At 47.8% G+C, this 23,383-nt stretch overlaps 2 protein-coding genes across 11 annotated transcripts in view; both read left to right on the plus strand.

Annotated features, from left to right (window-relative positions):
- Window positions 1-13,187, plus strand: part of LOC135093428 (transcription factor HIVEP3-like) — a 39,802-nt gene extending 26,615 nt beyond the window's left edge. For 2 of the 8 annotated variants that reach the window (XM_063992703.1, XM_063992704.1), the window contains exons 2-11: window positions 681-833; window positions 1,069-5,258; window positions 5,435-5,570; window positions 5,769-6,994; window positions 7,246-7,435; window positions 7,542-7,790; window positions 8,039-8,219; window positions 8,672-8,796; window positions 9,311-9,420; window positions 9,578-13,187. In XM_063992703.1, coding sequence (XP_063848773.1) covers window positions 1,144-5,258; window positions 5,435-5,570; window positions 5,769-6,994; window positions 7,246-7,435; window positions 7,542-7,790; window positions 8,039-8,219; window positions 8,672-8,796; window positions 9,311-9,420; window positions 9,578-9,587 — 6,342 coding nt within the window. In that variant the 5' untranslated portion in view covers window positions 681-833; window positions 1,069-1,143 and the 3' untranslated portion in view covers window positions 9,588-13,187. The remainder of the gene's footprint in view (window positions 1-680; window positions 834-1,068; window positions 5,259-5,434; window positions 5,571-5,768; window positions 6,995-7,245; window positions 7,436-7,541; window positions 7,791-8,038; window positions 8,220-8,671; window positions 8,797-9,310; window positions 9,421-9,577) is intronic. The other 6 variants (XR_010263352.1, XR_010263355.1, XR_010263356.1 and 3 more) reach the window with 6 other exon arrangements.
- Window positions 13,188-17,628: 4,441 nt separating this feature from the next.
- On the plus strand, window positions 17,629-21,346 carry LOC135093429 (beta-mannanase/endoglucanase A-like). 3 transcript variants are annotated; one of them, XM_063992707.1, is made up of 3 exons: window positions 17,629-18,129; window positions 18,257-18,632; window positions 19,438-21,346. In XM_063992707.1, the coding sequence occupies exons 2-3, from the start codon at window positions 18,314-18,316 to the stop codon at window positions 19,599-19,601; spliced, it is 483 nt and encodes a 160-aa protein (XP_063848777.1). In that variant the 5' UTR covers window positions 17,629-18,129; window positions 18,257-18,313; the 3' UTR covers window positions 19,602-21,346. The 3 variants fall into 3 exon arrangements, with proteins under 3 accessions (XP_063848777.1, XP_063848778.1, XP_063848776.1); XM_063992708.1 differs by having other exon boundaries at window positions 17,629-18,057; XM_063992706.1 differs by having other exon boundaries at window positions 17,633-18,049.
- The last annotated feature ends 2,037 nt before the right edge of the window (window positions 21,347-23,383 follow it).

Consider the following 23,383-nt stretch of genomic DNA (forward strand, 5'->3'; position numbering starts at 1 on the left):
CTATCTCCTTGTCGCTTTATCAGTGATTCCCGCATTGGTGGAGGGCGCCGTGACGTCAGGACAACACACAGCCGGCAGGAGTGGCGTGTGGTGGCGTGGCGCGCAGCAGTGTGGGAATGATGGGGCAGGGTTCACAAGGGAATTACAAAAGGTGGTGTGGGTTCATTGAGCACTGGGAATGACGGGAATGGGTTTAATAGAATTGGGAATGATGTTTCAATGGTTTTGTTTGATATATCAGTCTCTCTCTCTCTCTCTCTCTCTCTCTCTCTCTCTCTCTCTCTCTCTCTCTCTCTCTCTCTCTCTCTCTCTCTCTCTCTCGTGGTGTGTTGAACAAAGCGAACACATGAACTTATATATAAGATACTGAAATAATCTTTATATTTTATTTATTTAGTATTTATTTTTTCACTTGTATAAAATGTTGAAAATATCAGGTGTCAGTGCATGAAAATAGCTTCTTATTGTTATGAGTTAGGCGAATGGCTTAGTTGTAAAGTGTTGTTCTTGTGGAGGGGATAGACAGAACGTGATACAGACAAGCTTAGCCTACTGGGAAAGGTTCTTGCTCCTAATGCTTGCTGATAATGACCCGTGTTTGATATCACCCGTACGTAGCTTCCTGGTAAATGTTGTTTGTCATAATTGTAGTTGTTGATCTGAATGTTTTGTCCCTCCAGGTTAAGACAAAGGCCATGGTGATGATCCTGCTCAGGCCACGCGGCACTGTCCTCCTCCACCCGCACCCCACCGACGCCACTGCTGCCACTGCTGTTGTTCCTGCTGTCGCCCTCGCAGCCGCCTCCTCTCCTGCTGCTGTTTCTGCCATCATGGTCAGTGTGCCGCGAACATTTTACCGCTTTTCTTAAAGAGGGATTATGAAACCTGTTGTTGTTGTTTTGTTATTATTATTATTATTATTATTATTATTATTATTATTATTATTATTATTATTATTATTATCATTGTTAAAATGGTTATTATTATTATTATTGTTGTTGTTGTTGTTGTTGTTGTTGTTGTTGTTGTTGTTGTCTATGTTGTTGGTGACTTTGTTCTGTGCCACAGGTGAGAGTGGGCGGCAGGTGTCCCAGTGAGGAGCCGTAGTGAAGAGCTTAACATGTCGAGGGTTGTGCCGGCCCCATGCGTCCCATGGGTGTGATCACGTGTGCAGCCCCCATGAACACCTCCAGCAATGTCACCTACACTCACAAGAAGTTCAAGCGAGCCCCCATTGAAGCTTCGGAGGCCCTTGACCACCAGCACCCTCCTCCCCCACAGAGGGAGGCTCCAGCTGGCCCCATCAAGGCCTCCACTCTCTGCATAGAGACACCCCTCACCCCCACCAATGGCCTGCTGGCCACCCCTCCAGCCTCCACCCCCGCAGCAGCCACTAGCCCCGCTGCTCCTGAGGTGGAGGAGGCCAGGAGGAGGAATGGCAGGGGAGGGAAGTACAAGTGTGAGTATTGCGGGATGGGGTGTGCCAAGCCGTCGGTGCTGGACAAGCACAAACGGACACACACCAATGAGCGGCCGTACAGCTGCAGCCAGTGCAGCACTGCCTTCAAGACCAAGAGCAACTACCTGAAGCACACACGGTCACGCTCCCACGCCCTGCGCCTGGACGGCCCCGAGGGCAGTGATGGGGCAGTCGAATCTGGAGACAATGGGGATGGAGAGGAGGGCACCCGCTTCCCCGGCGGTCAGCAGTGCCTCCCACTGGACGTCTCCCTGGCAAGGCACCCTGACCCACCCAGCTCTTCCATGGCTGCCCAGGGAGCCCCAGAGGCCTCCAGGGACCATGGGAGTTCCATATACAAGCCCAAGTTCCGGGTGAGGCCATCATACCTCACAGGTGAGGAGGAGGCCTCACCCCCGAGAGCCGAACACCAGACCACGCCCCCAAGGGACCCTCCTGATGGACACACAGCCATCACCTCAACATATCATGCTCCTTCTTCCACCCTTAATCATCCTGGTGCTCACCCCAGCCACCCTGGCCTCCCTCGTCACTGCCGGCCCCCGCAGGAAGTCCGCTCAGCTCCGAGAAAGGAGGACGTTAGCATCACTGGCCCCAGTAGCTCCTCGCCTTCCCTCAAGAGTGTCACTCTGTGGAAGGGCATAGAGCCTCCCAGCCCGGAAGTGGTAGGGCAACACATCAACAAGCTCATTGTGGAGAACGAGGCCATCATAGAAACCCACACCCTGTGGCCCCGTCGCTACAAGAGGCAGCCCAGCCTGGGGTCCTCCTCAAGCGAGAGTGAGAGCTCCGGCAGCGGCAGTAGCCGGAGGGGCAGTTTGGCTGACCCCGTCACCAAGAGTTCAAAGGGCAGCGTGCCTGCCTCAACCATGCAGGGTCAGCTCAGGGAGAGGAGTCACTCCCTCACCACAGAGGCCATGCTGGCTGAATCCCGGTGTTCGTACAGTCCCCGTCTTCCACCCGCCACCCTTCACCCGCCTCTTGCTCAGCCTACGGCCAGTGCTTCCAAACCTTCCATATCATTGCCAGGACTCACTACCTCTTACTCTCAGTCACCGCCTCCCCACCTCGAGTCTGGCCTCTATGACGTCTCAAGGAAGAGGTGCCTGTCCGAGGGGCCTGGCATCCCCAGGGACCTCACCAAGAGCCGGCCCCCTCGCCCAATGGAGGACCAAGCAGACCTACAAAGGCAACATCACCCACGGAATCCTGAAGGTTCGGTTATCAAGAACTTGCTGCTGGGACCCCAAGGTTCTGTGGACCAGCGCGGACGGTTTGTGTCCCACGGTGAGGCGGGACCCTTCCTGTGCAGCAGGTGCCGGATGCCCTGCAGGACACTGGAGGACCTGGACGTCCATGTGCACCACTTCTGTGGCCAGCGGTCAGGGCTGGGCAGTGACAGGGGCACCCCAGAGCTGATCAAAAATGGGGAGGGCGGCCGGTGGGTTGGGGAGCAGGACGTGGCACTTGATCTCCACGTAAAGCCTGACTCTGTAGATCCTGAGCGGAGTTCCTCACGGAGTTCTTGTGGGATGGAGGACTTCTCTCAAGAGTCCCACATACAGCAGCAGTCCCCAAAGGTGCACCGCAGCAGGTCTGCCCCCGACGGCACCATTCCTCACGTTAAGAAGAGGAAGCAGTCAGCCCCAGACGAACGGTCCCTGGCATTCAACCCCAAGAATATTGAGGCTGGCAAGCTGAAGAACCACCATTTGTTTGGAGGCGAGGTGCAGATCTGTGACGGCCACGAACGCAAGACCATGAGGATAGACCCCGGGCAGCAGGCCAGCCCGGCCTTGGAAATCTGCATACCCCCACAGCAGTTAGGAGGAGGAGGCCTGGCCAAGGCAGAGAGTTCAGTGCCCACGTCTGTGGTGGTGACCATTGCTAAATCAAGCCTCCACTCAGGTGGCACCATGGTGCAGGTGGAGAGTCAACTCAGCACAACCACCAAGACCACTCCCAGCCTGGTGACCTCGGCTGCCCACCACAAGGAGCAGCCCACTCCCACCATTGCCAAGGTTGTCCATCCCACCACCCCTTACCCTGCTGAAGGCAGCCATTTCCCATCCTTTCCTTACTTTACAGAGTTTGCACCCCACCTGCAGCTCCCAAATTTAGCCATTCCCGGCATCCCTACCCCTGACCTGGGTAGCCTGTCCTTCACCAACTACTGTCCAAGAGTCCCTAATCCAGCCCTCCTCCACCCCCAGACCACTCCGGCCCACACTGCATCCAACAACCTCAAGCAGAACATACCCCGGTCTCCGGCAGATCCCCCTAAAGCCTCATTCACTCCTCCTTTCCCAGGGTCTCAGGGGCAGGTCTCATCAGGGGTAATACATGGTAGTGTGGGCCGTGCTGCAGCCCCAGAGGCAGAGTCAAACCTCTCCCAGCCTCGGGACAAAGAAAAAGATCCCCTGGTGGGTAAGGGACTCCCAAAGCATGGACTGCCTACTCTCATACCCTTTGGAGACACCAAAGTGCCACACGTGCCTGGCATCCCTGGACCATACTCCCAGCCCAGCCCTGTGTGTCCCTTACCAAACGGGGGCCAGCGACGACAGCCAGCTGTCTTCACCCTCCCGTCACAGACCTGCGTGACCTTCAGCACCCCCATCACCTCCGTCCCAGTCAGCTCTGTGAGGGAGACAAGTCTGGCTGTGCCAAGACCACGCGAGCCTCCCAGGAGCCCCGGGAGGGAACGCGGTCCAGCTGTGGGTAGCACCCTGAGGCCTCCCCAACACCTCCCCCACAAGGACCTCCTCAGCCCCAGACCTAGACCCTCCCTCAGTTCCCCCAGACTGCCGGAATTGAAGCCCATCAACCAGGAGACCAAGCTGCACCCTGCCCCTCCAGAACCCAAGATATCGGAGAGGGTTGCTGCCTCCCCTGAACCCCGCCAGTCAGACACCCCCAGCAAGAGTGATGGCACCGACCAAGAGTTTCTGCCCCCAAGAAAACGTCCAAATTTTTTGGCCCTTAAGCCGCAGCCCTTTATTCCCAAGTCGTCCCTGGCTCTGATGGGCACCACCCTGGTGAGCCCCGACACACCACGTCCTAAGAAGAGCTGCGTGCAGATGTTCCTGAATGGTTCAGCATACACCTACCTCGGCCACAAGGTGTCCACCAAGACCTACTACTGCTGCATCTACCGGCAACAGCCCATGTATGCGCCCCAGGGACCCAACTCCAAGCTGTCCATGTACTCCAACTGGCAGATCAAACCAGAGGACCCCTTCAAGCTGGTGCCCTACCCTGCCATGAGCCTGTACCAGTCCTGCAAGCGGGACCGCACCTTCACTGTGGCCCAGCCCAAGGAGCTTGACCTCATCCAGACCCACTCCTCCTACTGGACATTCAAGCAGAAGAAGGAGAAGCACAAGGAGGAGGAGGCCAAGCAAGGGGACAAAGAGGCACCCGAGATAAAGAGTGAGGAGCCCACCAGTGCAGGCAGTGCCAAGGCCGCAGAGGCCAGTTCGGAGGAGGCTACTGGCGTTGTCATCAAGAGAGAGGCCGAGGACACCAGTGGGGACTGTCCTGGTCGTAGCAGTGATGACAGTGAGGGGACGGAGAGCATCGGCAGCAACAAGCGCATTAAGATCTTTGAGGGCGGCTTCAAGAGCACCGAGGATTACACCTATGTGCGGGGCCGTGGCCGTGGCCGCTATGTGTGTGGCACCTGCGGCATCCGCTGCAAGAAGCCTTCCATGCTCAGGAAACACTGCCGCACACACACTGACCTCCGACCCTATGCTTGCAGCCACTGCACTTTCAGGTAAGCAGTCATTGCTTATAGTATCTTCTCGGTGGGAACACTGAAGCTGTTGTGTGTGTGTGTGTGTGTGTGTGTGTGTGTGTGTGTGTGTGTGTGTGTGTGTGTGTGTGTGTGTGTGTGTGTTAGTATGAGATGTCTGGAAGTGAATCTGAAATGTGTGGTTTTCTTCATGAAAGCTTCAAGACCAAGGGCAACCTGACCAAACACCTGCGCTCCAAGGCTCACTACAAACGGTGTGTAGAGATGGGCGTGGTGCCGGTGCCCACCGTGGTGGATGAGAGTCACGTCAATGAGGCAGCCCTGGCCTGGCAGGTGTGTGCTGCAGACATTCCTGGGTGCTATGTGGGAGTCATTCATCACTTATTTCTGTAATTTTGAAGAAATATGTAATTAAATCACAGGTATAAATTACATTTTTTCATGTGTAAAGCAAGCCAGCTAAGGGAAAAAGGTGAAGTGGTGCATGGTGTCAGGCAGTGCATGGTCGTGAGTTTGTCTCTTGATCCACAGGATAAACTTGAGCAGGAGAGGAAACCTGACAGCCTGGATGGTGAAGACGATGACGAGGATGAAGACGAGGATGAAGAAGAGGATGTGGATGACGAGGATGAGGATGAGGAAGATGAGGCGGCTGTGGAAGGCCACCAGTTCCAGGATGCCCACGAGCACCACAGCCAGGGGGTGATCAACCCTGGCACCTCTGTTGGCATTCCCGGCACCTCCCACAGTGCCCCCGGCCCTGCCATTACGCGCCCCGGGGATGTCACAGGTGCCGCAGGCCTCCCGTCCTCCAGGTCTGGAGTATTGGTGATGCAGCACACTGCCACTCCCTCTCTTCCATCCTTCTCTTCCTCCACTTCATTGTCCAACTCTTCCTCATCCATACCTTCTTCCACCTCCACCACCAGCACTACCACCATCACCCCTGCTGTCACTGTCACATCCTCTTCCTCCTCCTTGTCCTCTCCTCCATCCTCCTCTGTCTCACCATCCTCCAGCAGTCCCTCCTCACGTGTGGAATCCTCCAGGGACTGCCCCATGGACCTCAGTGTGCGGCGCGGGGTGGGAGGCGGGTCAGCAGACAAGGGTGCCCCACACAGGCCCAGTTTCCTGCCTGTGTTGAGTCGGTCAGCACTGTTGGAGTCACCCGGCCTTCCCTCTCCTTCCACCCCTATCCGGGAGCACCCCTCAGAGATCTTGTCCCCTGTCACGGAGTCGTCCAGCCTGCTCAAGTCCATCTATCAGACCACAGAGCGTGCACCACAGGTGTCCGCTGTGGTGCTGGACCCCAGCACTGAGAATGGCAGCAGTCGCTCCATGCTGAATGCCTACCTCAGGGAGCGGGCTGTCCGGGACACAGCCATTAAGCGCCAGCAGTACAGCTTCTCAGATGCTTCCCCAGGATCCCCCCACCTGCCTCCTGGGGAGTCCCAGGGGCAGGAGCAGGTTGCTGCTGCTGCTGCCGCAGGCCAGGAGGGCAAGGATGGGGAAAGGATCAGTCCCCCAGCACCTCTTTCCAACACATCTAACACTACCAGCACCTTCACCACCTCCACCACCATCTCCAACTCTGCCATCATTGTCACCTCCAGCCAGGTCTCCTCCTCCTCTGCCAGCAGCTCTGCCTCCAGGATGCCCACCCCCCCTGCCAACCTCACCGTCATGAACAGCGGGGGACTGGACACCAAGACAGCCTTCCTGGTACCCAGCGGGGTGGTGCCATCCTCCCTCAACAGGTAAATGTCCTTGTCTTTGTTTCACAGGAACTCCTTTGAATTAAATATGTATTATTATAAGGTCTAGGAAGAACAGACCATTGTGGGAATGTGGTAATCCATTGTTATAAGGAAAGAATTCTCTGTGGCACTAGTTTCCATTGCCTTTTGTTCTGAAACAGTCAAGTAAACCATAATTTCTGTTGTCATTTTTTGTCACCTGAAATGAACGTGTTCAGACCGCTGGTAACTCACTGCCGTCACCCTCTCAGGCTCACCAACGATGATGGGAAGTGCAAGTGTACCTTCTGCCACAAGGAGTTCAACCGGCCTGCCCAGCTCAGCCTCCATATGAACATCCACTACATGGAGCGGCCCTTCCGCTGCGACTCCTGCGCCGTCTCCTTCAGGACCAATGGCCACCTGCAGAAACATAAGCGTTCCGTCAGCCACTTCAACAAGGTGACCAGAGAGGGCCAGGCTGTGTGTTGCACTGCACATGTCTCTACACCACATTTCATGCTTCACATGAGTGTGAGTGTTCATGCAAGGTGTTCTCTCTCTCCAGGTGAACATGAACATGACCTTCGGGACACCCAGCACCGACAACCCCCGTCCCTTCAAGTGTCACGACTGCAAGATCGCCTTCCGCATCCACGGCCACCTGGCCAAGCACCTGCGTTCCAAGATGCACATCATGAAGCTGGAGTGCCTGGGCAAGCTGCCCTTCGGTACCTATGCTGAGATAGAGCGTTCGGGTGCCAACCTCAATGAGATAGACACTACAGACTGTGATAACTCCCTGGAGAGTCTGCAGGTGGGGTGTATTGCACTTGGAACATCTTGCTCCTGAGTTTTTAATACAACATATCTGAATGTTATAATGGCATCAGGATAAATCCTTAATTATAGAGATCACCTCTTCTTTATATAAATTATAGGAATCATTAATACATTCCATATTTTTTGTTTATCAAAGCCAACTCTGACTTCTTGACTGAGCAGAGTGTAAGGCCTGTATGACGCTGTATAACCATGTTCTCCTCACGCCTCCCTTCCACCCAGGCTATGGCCTCCAGGCTGTATGAGAAGGACCCCACCAAGCTGGCCGCCTGGAGGACCCGGCAGGGTCGAGAGCACCACCGTGTCCGCACCATCAGCAACTCCTCCACCAACTCTGATGACTACCCCCTGCAGGATGACCAGGATGACCCTGTGGTGGGGATTGGCCACGATGAAGACACAGGTGGGTCAATGTGGACTGGGGAGACTTGTGAGGGAGTCATTGTAGTCATTCAAAGAAAGTTAATATATCCACTTGCAGGTTTTAGAAATGTATCTCCACATTCTCTAGACTAAAACTGGACCATTGAACATAAAGAATAACTTGTGGAATAAACTGAAAGCTGGATGAAGTAAATCTGAATCCATCAAAAGTTTTCCCTTTGAGAGAGAAAGCCAGCAGTTTTCCTAGAGTGTGACAGGTCCTGTATTCAGATTCATATTATGAGGAGTATTGGTAGTCAGGCAGTGCAAGCAACCCAGTACAGTAAGACCTTGGTGAGGTGAAGGCAAAGAGCTGCGTCTCATCTACCTCACTAATGCTTTACCATGTCACTGCTGCATAAGTGTTGCTCTGTGTGTGAATTGTTGTGTTGCATGACAGTTCACCTCTTACCTGCTGTGTCACCTGTGCAGAAGGCGATGATGACGAGGAGGTGGCTGGGCCCAGGGACGGGGGCAGCCGAGGCAGCCTTCCTGGGGTGGCAGTGGGGGTGGGAGACATCCACAGTCAGTCTCAGTCCTCCATGGAGATAGGATTGGTGAGTGTTGGTGTGTGAGGTGTGATGTCATGTGATTTATTTGTGATGCCCATATAAAAGGAATATTATTGTATAATTTTATATACTGCTTCATAAATTGTCTTGATTTAGTAAGTAGAGAGAAACTGAGATCTTGTGTGCTTTGTGCTGCATCTGTGGCATTGAAGATGGTTTGCTTGACTTAGGAAGAGAAAAAGAGGCAGAAAGTGTGTTGGTTTAGATTATGACATTTGACCAACATACGATTGGCCATTCCTATGTTTAGTTACACACACACACACACACACACACACACACAGTGTGTGCAAAATGCAGAATTCTTTCAAAATTCTCCATATAATCATGAAAACATGCCTGAAAACTCAAATAGCTTCCACTAGGGTCTGTGTAATATTGTCCAGATAAGGAAACAAAACATTTGAGGATAAAGACCACAGTGTGCTCATTCATCTCGTAGGAAGTTTGAGAGACTTTGTATGCTACTGTGCTGACATGCATTACCTCCCTCCCCCAGAGTCCCACAGCCAGCCTGTTGGCATGTCACCTGTGTCATGAGAAGTTCCTTGAGCCAGAGCACCTGAGCAGCCACCTGTATAGTGTGCACAAAGTGTCTGTTTCATACCGGTAAGGCTCATACTGTCTTATTGATTGATTGATTGATTGTTTTTTATGTAAGAGGGTCTCTGGCTAGTTTTGGTTCATTTGTAGGGAAGGATGACAGAATGAATGTTATTTCGTGTTTGAAGACATTCAGCTAATGGAGTTATGTCTTGGCTTGCAGGAACAGCTAGCATCTCCCCTTCAGTGCCCCTGGCTGGCAGGGGGAACACCAGCAGCTCTTCCCCAAGGCAGGTCCTTTATCCCCAGTCACTTGAGGGGTCTCCCTGTGCCCAGCTACCCTCATATCCCTGCCTGGACCCCACTGGAGTACCTCAGTGGGGTGAAAGGGTGTTGTGAACTGTGTGTTTGTGACTTGGCTGTCTCACCTCACAGGTGTGAAGGAAGGTCATACAGTGTTTGGTCATTCATTGTCCATAGCAACAGTTGCAAAAGTTTTTAAAACTGCAGTTGATTTTTATGCATGACGAAATGTTTTGCTGAAGTGGCTTGTGAAAATTTTGACAAACTTTGCCCATAAATTACATTGTGGGCTCACAGTGGTCCACTCTCTGCTCTGAAAATGTTGACATGCCAGACAATGAGTGAAGTGAGAGTCTGAGGTAAACAATGGTGGCTCAATATTACAAGTGTAAGTGAATATTTTAGATAAAGAATATTTGTGGATTTTATAAATACATATGGAATTTATCAGACACTTAAATTATGCATCAAATGAATCTTAGTTTCAGTAAAACCTAATGCAGGTTTGAAAGGTATAGGAACTTGTGATATTTTTTCTAATAGGCTTCTGATATTAACGGTGGATTCTGATCCTCTCAGCGGGGCAAGACTGAAACTGATATTACGGCTCCAAGCGAGCAGAGACTCTAGCGGGGTGCGTGTGATGCTCAAGTGTGGTGTGTGTGGGGTGCTGCCTGGGCTGTCTTACTTCCAGTACATAGCTAATGCAGCTAATACTAATCTACGTGTGAAGACATTGTGTATGTATGTATTTTTATTGTAAATTGTTTGTACTGAAATATCTTGTATAGACACTGTGCCAATATCAGCTCACTTTGTTTTGATTTCATGGGAGATGGATAATTTTTCAGTTGTGTAATGTTAAGTGTATCATCTGCTGTGCTCAAAGGCATGGGAGCTTGTTGACTCCAGTAGGCATATACTGTACCATTCTTGTGTTGTGGGTTGTGCACCGGTCTGTGCTCAGAGTGCGGCTAGTTTCGTGACTGGCCATATTTTTACCTGGTCAACTCAAAGTGTCATCATCTTATTTTTGCTGTACTAGTTGTAGAGTTTGTATGAATGTCAAATGTTTTAACTTGCCATAGGGAAAGATATTTTGGTGAAGAATATTAATGTTTTTATACAGTGACAAAAGAAGGCCCGAGTCATTTCGTAGCGTTTGGCAAGTGGCACTGCGAAGGGAACCACTGGGGCAAGCAGCCACTCACCATTCATCATCATCAGTGGCTCAGAGGATAATCTTGAAGCAAAGGGCACTTCTGACCTAAAAGACATCAATCATCAACTTAACATTAATTTCTTGAGGTGTTTAGTATCAAGAAATGCAGATTGAGAGCGTCCCACAGCCAAGCCCCACCAGTGTCCCGGAGTGCTGCCACGTGCCTGCCCAAGTGCATGTCATCTTGATGTGTGGCGTGCAGTGATGTGTGTGGGAGGGATGATCACCCAGGGCTGCTGGCATATGCGACAGCCCTCCTCACCTTAATTCGAGCTTAAAAAACCACAAACTGTTCCATGTAAGTGTGAGAGCAAGTACTTGAAGCCTTGGCCTCCCTCCCCACCAGAGTGAGGTGTGTGTGTGTGTGTGCCATGCATAGACAAAGGTGACCAAGCTGCTGCTGGACCACCTCACGCAGGGAAGCAGGAGGACCGTTGCAACACTACAGCTGCACAACTCAGAGAGAGCACAAATTTTCCAACTGACAATCCTTTTCTACTTGAGGCAAATAATGAGGTATGGCATCCTGAGAGAGAGAGAGAGAGAGAGAGAGAGAGAGAGAGAGAGAGAGAGAGAGAGAGAGAGAGAGAGAGAGAGAGAGAGAGAATGGTATCAGGGAATATATTGGTACTTTTAATTGTTAACTGTGAGTCTCTGGGAGCATAATTTTTGTTATAAAATTTATTCAGTGTTTTTAAAAGTTAGTAGAAACATGTACATCAGTTGTTGTTATTTCATAAATGTAAAAAAGTGATAAGATGATATCCTTCAGCATTTTAACCTGTTAGTGGTGACAGCAATCCCAGATCACTATTGTGTTTGTTTCCACGGACCACTGCTGGGCGGCACCAGTGTCTGTAAGGGAGAAGCAAGGGTGGAAGTTGGTGGGTCACTTCCCAGCGGAGTGACTGAGTGACGTGGTGTGGATGGGTGAAGGAGTTGAGGGCTCATCCTGCCACTGCCATTTTGGGTCCAAAGTAACCTACATTTGAATTAATACATATCTGAACATGCCAGATCAGCCTTAACAGACCAGTGACCAGTACACCAGTAGGGCAGTGCATATTCATCAGTAACCACACGCATCACCACACCAGTCACCAGAATGGCATGGGGGATGGCCACCTTCTCTGGAGGGCTGCCGGATGGCTCCCTCACACAATGAGAGCATCACCAGGATCTATTTTTGCACTGTTGTTATTATTACTAACGTTTATTTTATTTTATTTTTTTTTTTGTACCAAGGATCATGTTTTACTAATTGGGAATGCCTAGCCACAGAGGAGGGTGTCACTGTGTGTGGGTTGTGTTCCTCTCACCCCCCTGTCTGTCTCTGCCTGCTTGGCATGGGACTGTGTGGCAGGCAGCGGGTGTTAGTCAAATGTGTAGCCTTGGCAAGCAATCCATCACATTCTTGTAAGCCAATCTTGCTCTTGTAAGTGTTAATTTTGGCTTAATTCTGGCCACTTTTTATCACTATTTATCATGGACAGTATCTAACTTTGCTGGTACAAGAACATACATTTCTGAAGAAGTTTTTTGTAAGGTCTATGTTGTTTTTATTATTATTATTATTATTATTATTATTATTATTATTATTATTATTATTATTATTATTATTATTATTATTATTATCATTACCATCATCATTACTACTACTGTTGTTATTATTTCTGTGCATATTTTCTTAAGAGACACATCTGATGAATAATAAGTATTGGATGAGTCTATATGACAAAAAGGAGAGTGCGTTTGAAGTTGTTGAAATATATGTAGTGTTTATTTGATCAGATTCTTTCTTAAACATGTTATATGTGTGTGTGTGTGTGTGTGTGTGTGTGTGTGTGTGTGTGTGTGTGTGTGTGTGTGTGTGTGTGTGTGTGTGTGTGTGTGTGTGTGTGTGTGTGTGTGTGTCTGTCATCGTATTGTTATGTTACTTTCCATGCAGCTGTGTGTGTGTGTGTGTGTGTGTGTGTGTGTGTGTGTGTGTGTGTGTGTGTGTGTGTGTGTGTGTGTGTGTGTGTGTGTGTGTGCGTGCGCGCACGTGTGAGCTCTCACACGTGTGCTACTTGGTGCAATCTATAGTTTTATTTTTATTTATACCTTCCAGACGAGTCACATTGCTGGTAAATTTACGATTGAAGGATGAGCTGCTTACATTGTTACCATGGACAACACTGCATTGAACAGTAGCCAAATTCCAGCAGCCTATTGAAAATTTATTTGAAATATGTTGAATGATTTAAATACTTGCATTTGGTTGTTGTATGAATCTGTATATATATGTATATTAAAAATCCTTATCACACGTTTATTTCACTTAAAAAATGTACTATAAAATACTGAAAGCACCCATATTGTCTCTGATGTAATGTAGGATTGGATGTTGAATTTCCCAACAGTTCTGAGTATTTGATGAGAGATTATTTGAATTTACCGCCGTTTGTACTTGTGATCCCGTTCCCGCCGTGAAATGCGAGTCGTCGTTCAGTCACGGGTGGTAAACAAACATTTCCATCAGTGTTGTGAACTTGTATTGAGTGCTGCGACACGGAGTTTTTGACTGACAAGTATATTTCAGAAGGGAAGGAAAAATGAGAGGAAACTTCTTGGTGTTGAGGCGTAAAATCAGTAATGGCTGAGAGTAATGGAGCTTTGTGTTGTGACAGGTGACAACGTGACTGTCTACTGCGCCTTTTATTACTGAAAGGTATTTTTATTGACACCACCTGTCGCTTGTATCTCGATATTATTATTTTATTCTTTTATACGAGCTTGCGGACGTGATATCACAAGGGAACTTTGGATAGTTTTAGTAATCTAGACTCGGCACAAAGTATTGAAGTTTCTGTGAATGACATTTTAGCTATCGTTTTTCATTATATATATATATATATATATATATATATATATATATATATATATATATATATATATATATATATATATATATATATATATATATATATATATATATATATATATATATATATATATAACTTGGCCGTTCATTAAACATCAATTATGAACAAAGTTGGCATTAAGAGAAGTTCGGATTTTTTTTTCATTTTTTCTTCTTTCGTATAGTTTCAGTAAGACGCATCCTGTTAGCGATCCAGTTTATTGCCACTAGCTGTTGTGGTTTATTTAAAACAATTATTTAAATTTTACATACGAACCTACGAAGCAAGAAGGCGGAAATTTCTGGAGCGCTTTGGTGTCATATCAGCAAGGCACATCATGGCAATCAGTCAGAATAAACCTGTCAATTTTATACCTCCTAGATCGATGGTTATAGAAAACTGCATATGTGAATTTACTATCATTATTTTTAGCTTTATTTTTCACGTGATGTTTTTGTGATGGCATTTACGTAACATTAATTTGATACAAATCCCCAAAACTTGCAAACAGTATAGGGACGGCCACGTGTCGCTTCTCGCAGCTTCCCTATTTTACTTAGGCTCTGAACCGATACACAAATTAAGATAATGAGTGTTGCATAAAAGCCATACACTCCAATGCACACCAGGAAGCCGCAAAAAGCTGGACTTGTTAGCACGTGATCACCATGAGGCGGCGCTGAAGAAGGCGAGGCTGACGCTTCGACAAGTTTTACCAATGTGACAAAGCTGCTCTGACCGCCTTGACAACGTTTGAGTGTAGAGTTGGGATTTGTACTATTTATTTGTATATTTATCGATTTAGCTCAGAGGATATGAAAGGGAATTTTACCGTTTTATTGCTACGAGCGTCTTTCATTGAACACTAAAACATTGTGAAATTTCTTGCGTGAAGATACAATAAACAAAACGAAAAAGTAGGAAGTTAATTTTATATTTTATTTGTTTATTTATTTGTTGATTTATATTAAACTACGTAAATATTCAAGGAAGTTAAGTACAAACGTGTGTAAAAACTTGATTGGAGGAAAAAATCGTGATACAGTAAAATAGTTTAGACGAAGCGCGGCGTGCAGAGTGCAGTCATTCGAGGTGGACTCCAAACAAGTGACAAGAATAGGTCTGGGAAGAAGGAAAGCGTAAATTATGATAATGACTGATAACACATATAAAACTTTTACATATCCCGCCATTAGGACCAGTCTGCTTAAGAACACAACGTAACAGCGACCTTGGTGGTAAGTAAGAGATAATTATTTTGTTATTGTGTCGAATCTCTCTCTCTCTCTCTCTCTCTCTCTCTCTCTCTCTCTCTCTCTCTCTCTCTCTCGGTTCTAGTTACCTGGTTGTGTTTTCCTAGAATTGTTCTCGCAGATCCAGTATTTTTCCCTCATGACATTTGGAAGATACTTGTTGTGATGCAGCAAATTGTGTTGAGATGAAATATGTTCGTGATGAAATATGAAAATATGTTCGTGTTAAGGAAATACCACTGAAGACATGACAAATTACTCATGTGGACTTTAAAAATAGTTCATATGAGGGAGAGAAGCGTTTCAAAGTAGTGTGCTGAGAGGAAGTGGTGCGAGAAAAAAACATTAGCAAGTTGATGATTCTTACTGCCCCGTGGAACTTAATGACACGTATTTGCTGAGAAAGTTATGCCTCACAGCTGCAATCTTGATCTTAATATTAATCAAGTCGAGATAACAACATTGGTGACCTGAGAGTGTGACGGTGAAAGTCAGCTGTTCCAAGAAGCGAATTTTGAAATGTTTTCCAGCCATAATATTGTAGTTCCCAGAATCGTTCAAATTTCCAGTTATTGTGACTCCCGCGAAATCATGACGAAATTACCCAGTCTCGGAGGAAAGAGTTAACCTTTAAAACTGAACTCAATGTAAAAAAAAAAAAAAAAGGATCGAATGTTTGGGTTTATTCCACCTTGAAACGGCCTTATGTAACGTGTGTGTGTGTGTGTGTGTGTGTGTGTGTGTGTGTGTGTGTGTGTGTGTGTGTGTGTGTGATCTAATTTTCGATGATAGACTTGTTGCACCAGCATTTTTCGTTTTTTTTCTTTTTGTTTTCTTTTTTATTTGTGTCGTTTATTTGTGAAGTATTGTGGACTCCTTGGTCAAGGTAGACTACATGCAGTGTGGACGACCAACAGTTAATGAAGCCAATGACCGAATACACGAACCAAGACTTACAGGAAGGTTGGTGATACATCAGTAAGTGTTGACAATTTTTAAAGTGTTAATTTGCTCTGTACATTAATAGGTTGCTTGTAAAAAATATATATATATATATATATATATATATATATATATATATATATATATATATATATATATATATATATATATATATATATAAGAGCAAGAATTTGAGTTCCTAATGGTTATGTAGAGAAAATTCTGTGATGGAGACTTTGTACATATATTTGTTTTGTGTCAAAACAAAGATATGCATTGGACTTGAGACTTTATTATCCCACCGGGGAGAGAGAGAGAGAGAGAGAGAGAGAGAGAGAGAGAGAGAGAGAGAGAGAGAGAGAGAGAGAGAGAGAGAGGGATTAGCTTGAGGTTTGCCTGAAAACAAGGCTATCCACCTACTTGAAAACCGGTCGGTCTGAATTCTAGATAGATTTAGTTGGGTGAGTCCTTTCAAGGGCGACCCTCATGGCATGTTGTGGTGACCTGGTGTATGGAAGGCCCAAAACCACCTTGGGGGCGTGGCGATGGTTTCAGTGGGACCTGGCGGTCGTTGTGTCTCGACGGGATCTAGGGATCTTTGGTTTCCGTGGTGAAGGAAATATTCCCTTTACCTTGATGGTCACAACGCATAATTGGCGCTGTACTATTGTCATATTCTCAAACTTTTGTCGTCTTACTTTAATTACTTTAAACAGGCTGTAGCGGAAGTTGTTAAGGTTGTCAAGTTCGTTTTCATGATTCTAGTGATGGTTTGACAAGGAGTCTACGCCATCAAAGGTGAAGAACATCCATGACCACCAGACTTATCACCTCGGTGGCTTTAGAAAACAGTCCGTCAGAGCGAAAAGCACTGCAGAATACTGGCTTCCATGTCCTCGTGTTGGGCGCCACTCACTGGGGCACCTCCAGGCTTCATCCACTCTACCTTCAGGTCAGCAGCTTCTCAGTATCTCTGTGAGGCTTGGAAGGGGAAAGGTTAGCGGCATGACACTGGTACCATGTTAGGGCGTCATTCACCAGGGCACCTCATGGCTACATGGCTACCCTGCCTTCAGATCAGTTTCCCAGTGTTTCTAAGTGATTTGGCTTGGAGTGAGGCGGTGGGGAGGCCCTGCACGATACTGTTACCATGTTAGGGCATTGGTAACTAGTAATATTATAAAACTGATGTCGTGGTATGGAAACAAGCTAAAATGAGCTGCATTCTGCCAGGGGAAAAAATAATAATAATAAATAAATAAAAATAACAGATAAAAAAATAATAGATTAATAAATAAATAAGTACATCGAAAAAAGTGAACTATAATAAAAGACTATTTACCTAACAATGAGGAACAAGAACCATACAACGAGAAAAACTGGAATATACTCACATCTACCTACCTGTGTACCTACCTGGCTGCGTGACCTTCGGGTGATGGGAGGGAGAAATGATGAGGGCAGAGTGAAAACAGTGTGTAAGGTCATAATCTGCAGCGTCCCTGTTGACCCGCTCCCTGGCACTTGTATCCAGCCTGTACTGTGCCACCTGGGACACCTGCACTTGCCCACTTTGCCTGGGCCAAAGGGAACAGTACCGTGATGAGACAGGTGTGTGCAGGACAGGAGTATGTGATGGTCTTTGAGTTACCAGGAGAAACACACACACACACACACACACACACACACACACACACACACACACACTCGATCCTTTGTGACTCGGCCGCTCCATACACGCCATACACGTTCTTTGCTCTCTCTCTCCTCCTTCACTTCGGTTACTCCACGGCGAGGGCCTCTTCTGCCACTTGTCTGGCCGGGAATGCTCCTCACCGTGATGTAGTGATGATGGAAGGCTTTGCAGTAATGGCTCATCCCACACTGAGGACTCTCACGCCCCAGCAAGGCTCCCTAGCAACGCGCCGCATCACGTCCAGCACCACGCGTGTATAGGAGAGTGGGTGAAAGCCCTGCCCCTCCGCCCTTTACCTATATAAGATAAGAAGTGGAGCCGCGACTGCCATTTATCCAGTAGCCGCTCCAGCCCGCGCAATCCACACCCGCGCCAGGTAAAAAAGTAGGTTTACAGCAGCCGCCTCACGCAGCCTTGCACGCGCACTGTGACAACACATTCTGTAATACAGTAACGGTACGTGGATGAAATACTTTGTTATAATGTTTGTCTCAAGTGCATTGGCGCGTGCGTGACTGGCTCTCTGGGGATGTCTCGCCAGGTGTGTGTGTAGTACATGTAACCTCGCCCCTCGCACCTTCAGGACCCCAGTGTGTGCAAGCCTACGCCAAGGAAGTTCAGACCGCGTGGCTCAGGCAGGATGCAGGCCAGACTGTTGGCGGTGGCGGTGACGGTAGCGGTGGTGATGGCCATGCCCATGCCTCAGCTCACAGCCCAGCCCACACCTCAGCTCACAGCTCAGCCCACACCTCAGCTCACAGCTCAGCCCACACCTCAGCTCACAGCTCAGTCCACACCTCAGCTCACAGCTCAACCCACACCTCAGGTCACACCTCAGCCCTCAACTCAACCCAGGGTGACTCTGGAGGAGGCCTTCATGAACCGAACAAGCGTGGAGGCTGTGGTGGACTGCTTCATTGATAACACGAGATGTGATGCCGAGCAGGTCAAGATCAGAGGTGAGTACACACACACACACACACACACACACACACACACACACACACACACACACACACACACACACACACACACACACACACACACACACACACACACACACACACACAAACAATCCCAAAACTTATCTTCTCTCAAGAATCTGGCAGGCAGGGCCTGGCAGTGCACTGTTTCCCTGTCCCGCACAGGTAACACTCTGGACAGCGCCTGTGCTTGCCTTGCCCCAGTGCATGGCGGCGACTTTGTCCCGCCGCCTTCCATTCTCTCCCTGTGTCAGGAAATTTTTAGTTGAATGTCTTATAAGTGTGGCGGCCTTTGAACTTAAGTCTCCCCCCACGTCCCTTTGAAAATGACGCTGTGGACTTTAGAGTAATTTCCACCGTGCAAGAGTGAAAGGTAGACAGTGGTCACTTTCACTGCACAGCGTCCTTGCCCCGTGGTCCTCCTCGCCCCGGCCCGATCCTCCCGCGGTGAACCGGCGGGGGAGGCGAGGAGGCGAGGCTGCGCCCCACTAATCGCGACGGCCCGCGCCCTCCCACCCTGCCTCTTGGTACTCGTTCCTGCGGTCACTTTTTGCATTGCGAGAATGATGTTGGCCAAGACAGGGTTGTTGGTGAATGGCCGGGCGTTAGTGTGGGTGTGTGGTAATGGTAGGTCATTCCTGAAGGTAGCCAGCGAGGGCCTGGCTGACAGGTCACAGCTTCCTCACAACTCACAGACCAGCACAGAGCTTTTCCTTGACGACTGGTGCCACTGCGTGTGGCGCCACCAGTGGCGGCGTTTACACCCGTGCACATCTTACAGAGCGAGCTATGGCAGCCATGATGAACATGGGGCGGTGTCCGGCGACGCTGTGCACGGAGCAGCAGCAGCTGGAGATGACCCGCGCCATGGAGCTGCTGCAGGAGCAACACAAGGACCTGTGGATCAAACTGCTGATTTCCATGTTTGACCTGGACCTGCCCTAGAACGCGCGGAGCCAGCGGCCCACTCCTCTAGCAGGCACTTCGCCCCGGGCGACGCATGACAGGTCTGGAGGCAGTGGTGGCAGCGGGACGGGCAGGGTGACGGAGTGACGGTCCGCAGCGGCAAAACTATGTGTGTGTGATGACAGTACACGGGACTGAAGTGGAATAAAGGAACAGCGGAGCACGCGATGCACGAAGAAAGCTTGAACTTTGCCCTGCAGTGAACCAGCGCCGCCCGGGGATGTTGGAGTGCGGCGGGCGTGGTGGCAGACAGCACGGGTGTACAGATTAGAAGATTGCGAATAAGGATAAGTTGATGTGTGCCACGCTCGCATGAACTGTACAACAGATCATCCAGCATGTGGTGAGTGCAGGTGACCGAGGACTAGCAGTAGTGTCCGTGCGGATGTGCACGAGTGTCGCGTGTAAGGAGGAAGTACAAGGCTACGCGGATGTCCTTTCTTCGTGTGGACGTGGATCTGTGTGGATGATGCAGTACACTGATGTTAAGTTTCACAAGGTTACCTAAACATTCCCTGTCCCAAAGTGAGGGACACTTCTAGACTAGATCTCACACCGCCTGATAACGTGATTTGACTTAATCTCATTTAACGAGTTATTAGTTTCTGACTGAAGGAAAAATAAAGTATAAATGCAGTGATCATAAATTAATTGATATTTTCTGCCGAAGAAAGTCCAGATGTACGTATTATCATGTAGAAGTGTAGGTTATGAGTGAATAAACGGTCATTAAATAGTTTAGATATTCCCTTAATCATTCACGTTACGCCCAGACACGTGGCGGATCAACAGCTGACACTGTTGATTGTATTGTAAGATCTTTATCATTACAAGAAAGACAGACGAAATAAAGCCATATTTTGGAAACTTTACAGCGTCATCCTGTTACGTTTTATTGGCGAGGCCTTGAGATTCTGTGTTGCTAGGTGTGTGTGAGTGTGTGTGGGGGCGGGGTGTGTGAGTGTGTGTGGGGGCGGGGTGGTTGCGCCTGCTTTTACCACATACACCGCACCATAAGGACGAGACGGAAGGGAGGCGCAACTAATGCAACCCTGGTTACCTGATATCCTTGTTCACTAGAATTTAAGGAACTTCTCACTTTCATGTTTTGCTTCCTCTCAGTCTTGGATCCCTAAACCTACCGACCGACAGTCTTACAAAACCTGGTAATGGACTTTTAGCAGAGAACTTAAGAGTGAGGGAACTTTTAAACATAGTGAGGTGCAGTATGTTACTCAATTAGTATTAACTATAATCGTACAGTAACAATAATGATGTTTTCGTAACTCTTAGCACTTCCTTTTTTTGGTTCTGTAACGCAGTAAAGATGGTTAGAGAGTATCATCACTACCCTTGTTCGTCTTTATAAATTTAACACTTCCTTGTTTTTTGTCCTCTAATGCACCTAATATAGTCAGACAGTATCATCACTGCCCTTGTTTCTCTCCATAACTCTAATTCTTCCTTGTCTTTTGTCTTTTAATCTGTTCTCCCAATAATGGTCAGAATGTATCATCACTATTCTTTTGTTTTTCGTGTCATTTCTTCAAACTCCTGACGTGCTCATAAACATGTTCCTAAATCTCATCTCTTTTCTCTTGAACCTCGCCTCTCAGTCCTTCAAACTCTTCTCGTGGGAACCAAAACAAAGAATGGAGTTTGTATAGTACAGATCAGTTATAAGTTTCATGTACATTGTGGTAAAATAAAGTAACCTAAATGAACTTCTGTTACTGACCGATCGCACCTCCATTTCTTTCAGCGAAGGGACGCGTCTTGTGCCTACACAGTGTTTTGTGGTCGGTGCCTTGCGGTGAGTGTCTGGGAGTAAGTGAGTGGGAGTAAGGTTTGCATTTTGAAACTCTTCCTTCTCCCACGCAGACTGTTGTCAAAGTGCACACAGGTAAACAGTTGCATTCTCGTCGTTGTTTTCCTGAGTGATTATGTAGCATTCTATCACCACAAGTCATGAAAACACCCTTGAAAACCACTGTAATTGCCAGTAGAGTCAAGACGTGATGACGAAGTGTTTGAGAATACTTCCCTCAGTGTCTTGTGGTTAGTCTTGTGTGTGTGTGTTGGATAGCGAATGTCTGACAGTTAGTGTATTGTGGTTAGCGTCTGGTTATAATATCATAGCATCTGGGGGTTTCCTGTGGGTAGTATTTGTTGGGTAGTGTACTGAGGGTAGTGTCCGAGAGTTAATATGGAAGGAAGCGTCTTGTGATTCTCTGGCAGTTGGTGTGTGAAGATTAGTAGTGACCATCGAGGCCAGTGTTTTTATTACCTTTTTATGATAGAGAGAGAGAGAGAGAGAGAGAGAGAGAGAGAGAGAGAGAGAGAGAGAGAGAGAGAGAGAGAGAGAGAGAGAGAGAGAGAGAGAGAGAGGAATAAAAAAAAAAAAAAACGAGAGGGTGGGAGGGGAACTGGGTGTCCTTGACGTGTGTGAAGGGGCAGGAAGAATGAGCGGTGGATAGCAATTACCAGTTCTGCAGCCTTCATATTTCTGCACAAATATAGTGACGCAAATGTAGATGGTGAGGTAGATGCCTCAGTGACCAAAGCCATGAAAGATTGATTGGTGTGCAGTATGAGAAATGTAGGTACGATGTGTTGGTGCGTTAATGCGTGGTACAGATTCATAAATGTTCCCCAGAAAAAAAAAGTAATAAAACAGAGCTCTTCTTACATACAAACAGATAAAAATTAATGAATAAAGAAGACAAGGGAACGTGAGAGTAAGCAGACAAGGAGGAAGGAAGACAGGGACATCCAACGTAAACTTAATGAAACGCGGTAACTGTTCACCGTAGACTTTTTGAAGCGAGGCAAACATTCTCCTCGGACTTAATGAAACGCGACTGACTTTCTCTTTGGTAGTAATGAAAAGCGTCAAAAAATGTACGGGGACTTAGTGGAGCATGACTTACTCTTTCCTTAGATTGAATTTTAACATGCAATACAATACAGTCATGCATACATACAATCAGACAGAGTTACAGATAGACAAAACATACATATAGACAGCAAACGCGCACAGCAGAATATATATAACAAAACCCAACCCAACCTAACCTAACTTCTAACTTTACCAAACCTAACTTAGCCTATTCTAACCTAACTTAGCCTAACCTAACTTAACTTGATGTAGCTTAATCTAATTTAAGCTAACAACCTAATTTTACCAAACCTAACTTAACATAACCTAACCTAACTTAACCTAATCCTTTCCTAACCTAATCTAGCCTAACTTAACCTAACATCACCTCACCCAACCTCCCAGCTCGTTAGGTAGCAGGCAGGTGTAGCTCAAGGATCGCCACACGCCCTCAGTTCCAGTCACATCCGCGGGATTGGGTTCCTGAGGGGCGGTCGATCCCATAGCCTGTTTTTTGGAACTGGTTTAACTGGTGGGGGCCTAAAGTGAATGGTGCGCTCTCTCTCTCTCTCTCTCTCTCTCTCTCTCTCTCTCTCTCTCTCTCTCTCTCTCTCTCTCTCTCTCTCTCTCTCTCTCTCTCTCTCTCTCTCTCTCTCTCTCTCTCTCTCTCTCTCTCGAGTGGTGGTGGTGGTGGTGGTGACACTGGTGATGATGATGATGAGGAGGAGGAGGAGGAAATGATGGTGATGGCGACGATGGGAATAAGAATGAAATAATTAGGATGCTCTCTCTTTCTCTCTCTCTCTCTCTCTCTCTCTCTCTCTCTCTCTCTCTCTCTCTCTCTCTCTCTCTCTCTCACACACAAGGCGTCAGTAAAAGCTTT

Source organism: Scylla paramamosain, chromosome 43 (assembly GCF_035594125.1).
Source record: "Scylla paramamosain isolate STU-SP2022 chromosome 43, ASM3559412v1, whole genome shotgun sequence".
NCBI classification, from domain to species: Eukaryota; Metazoa; Arthropoda; class Malacostraca; order Decapoda; family Portunidae; genus Scylla; species Scylla paramamosain.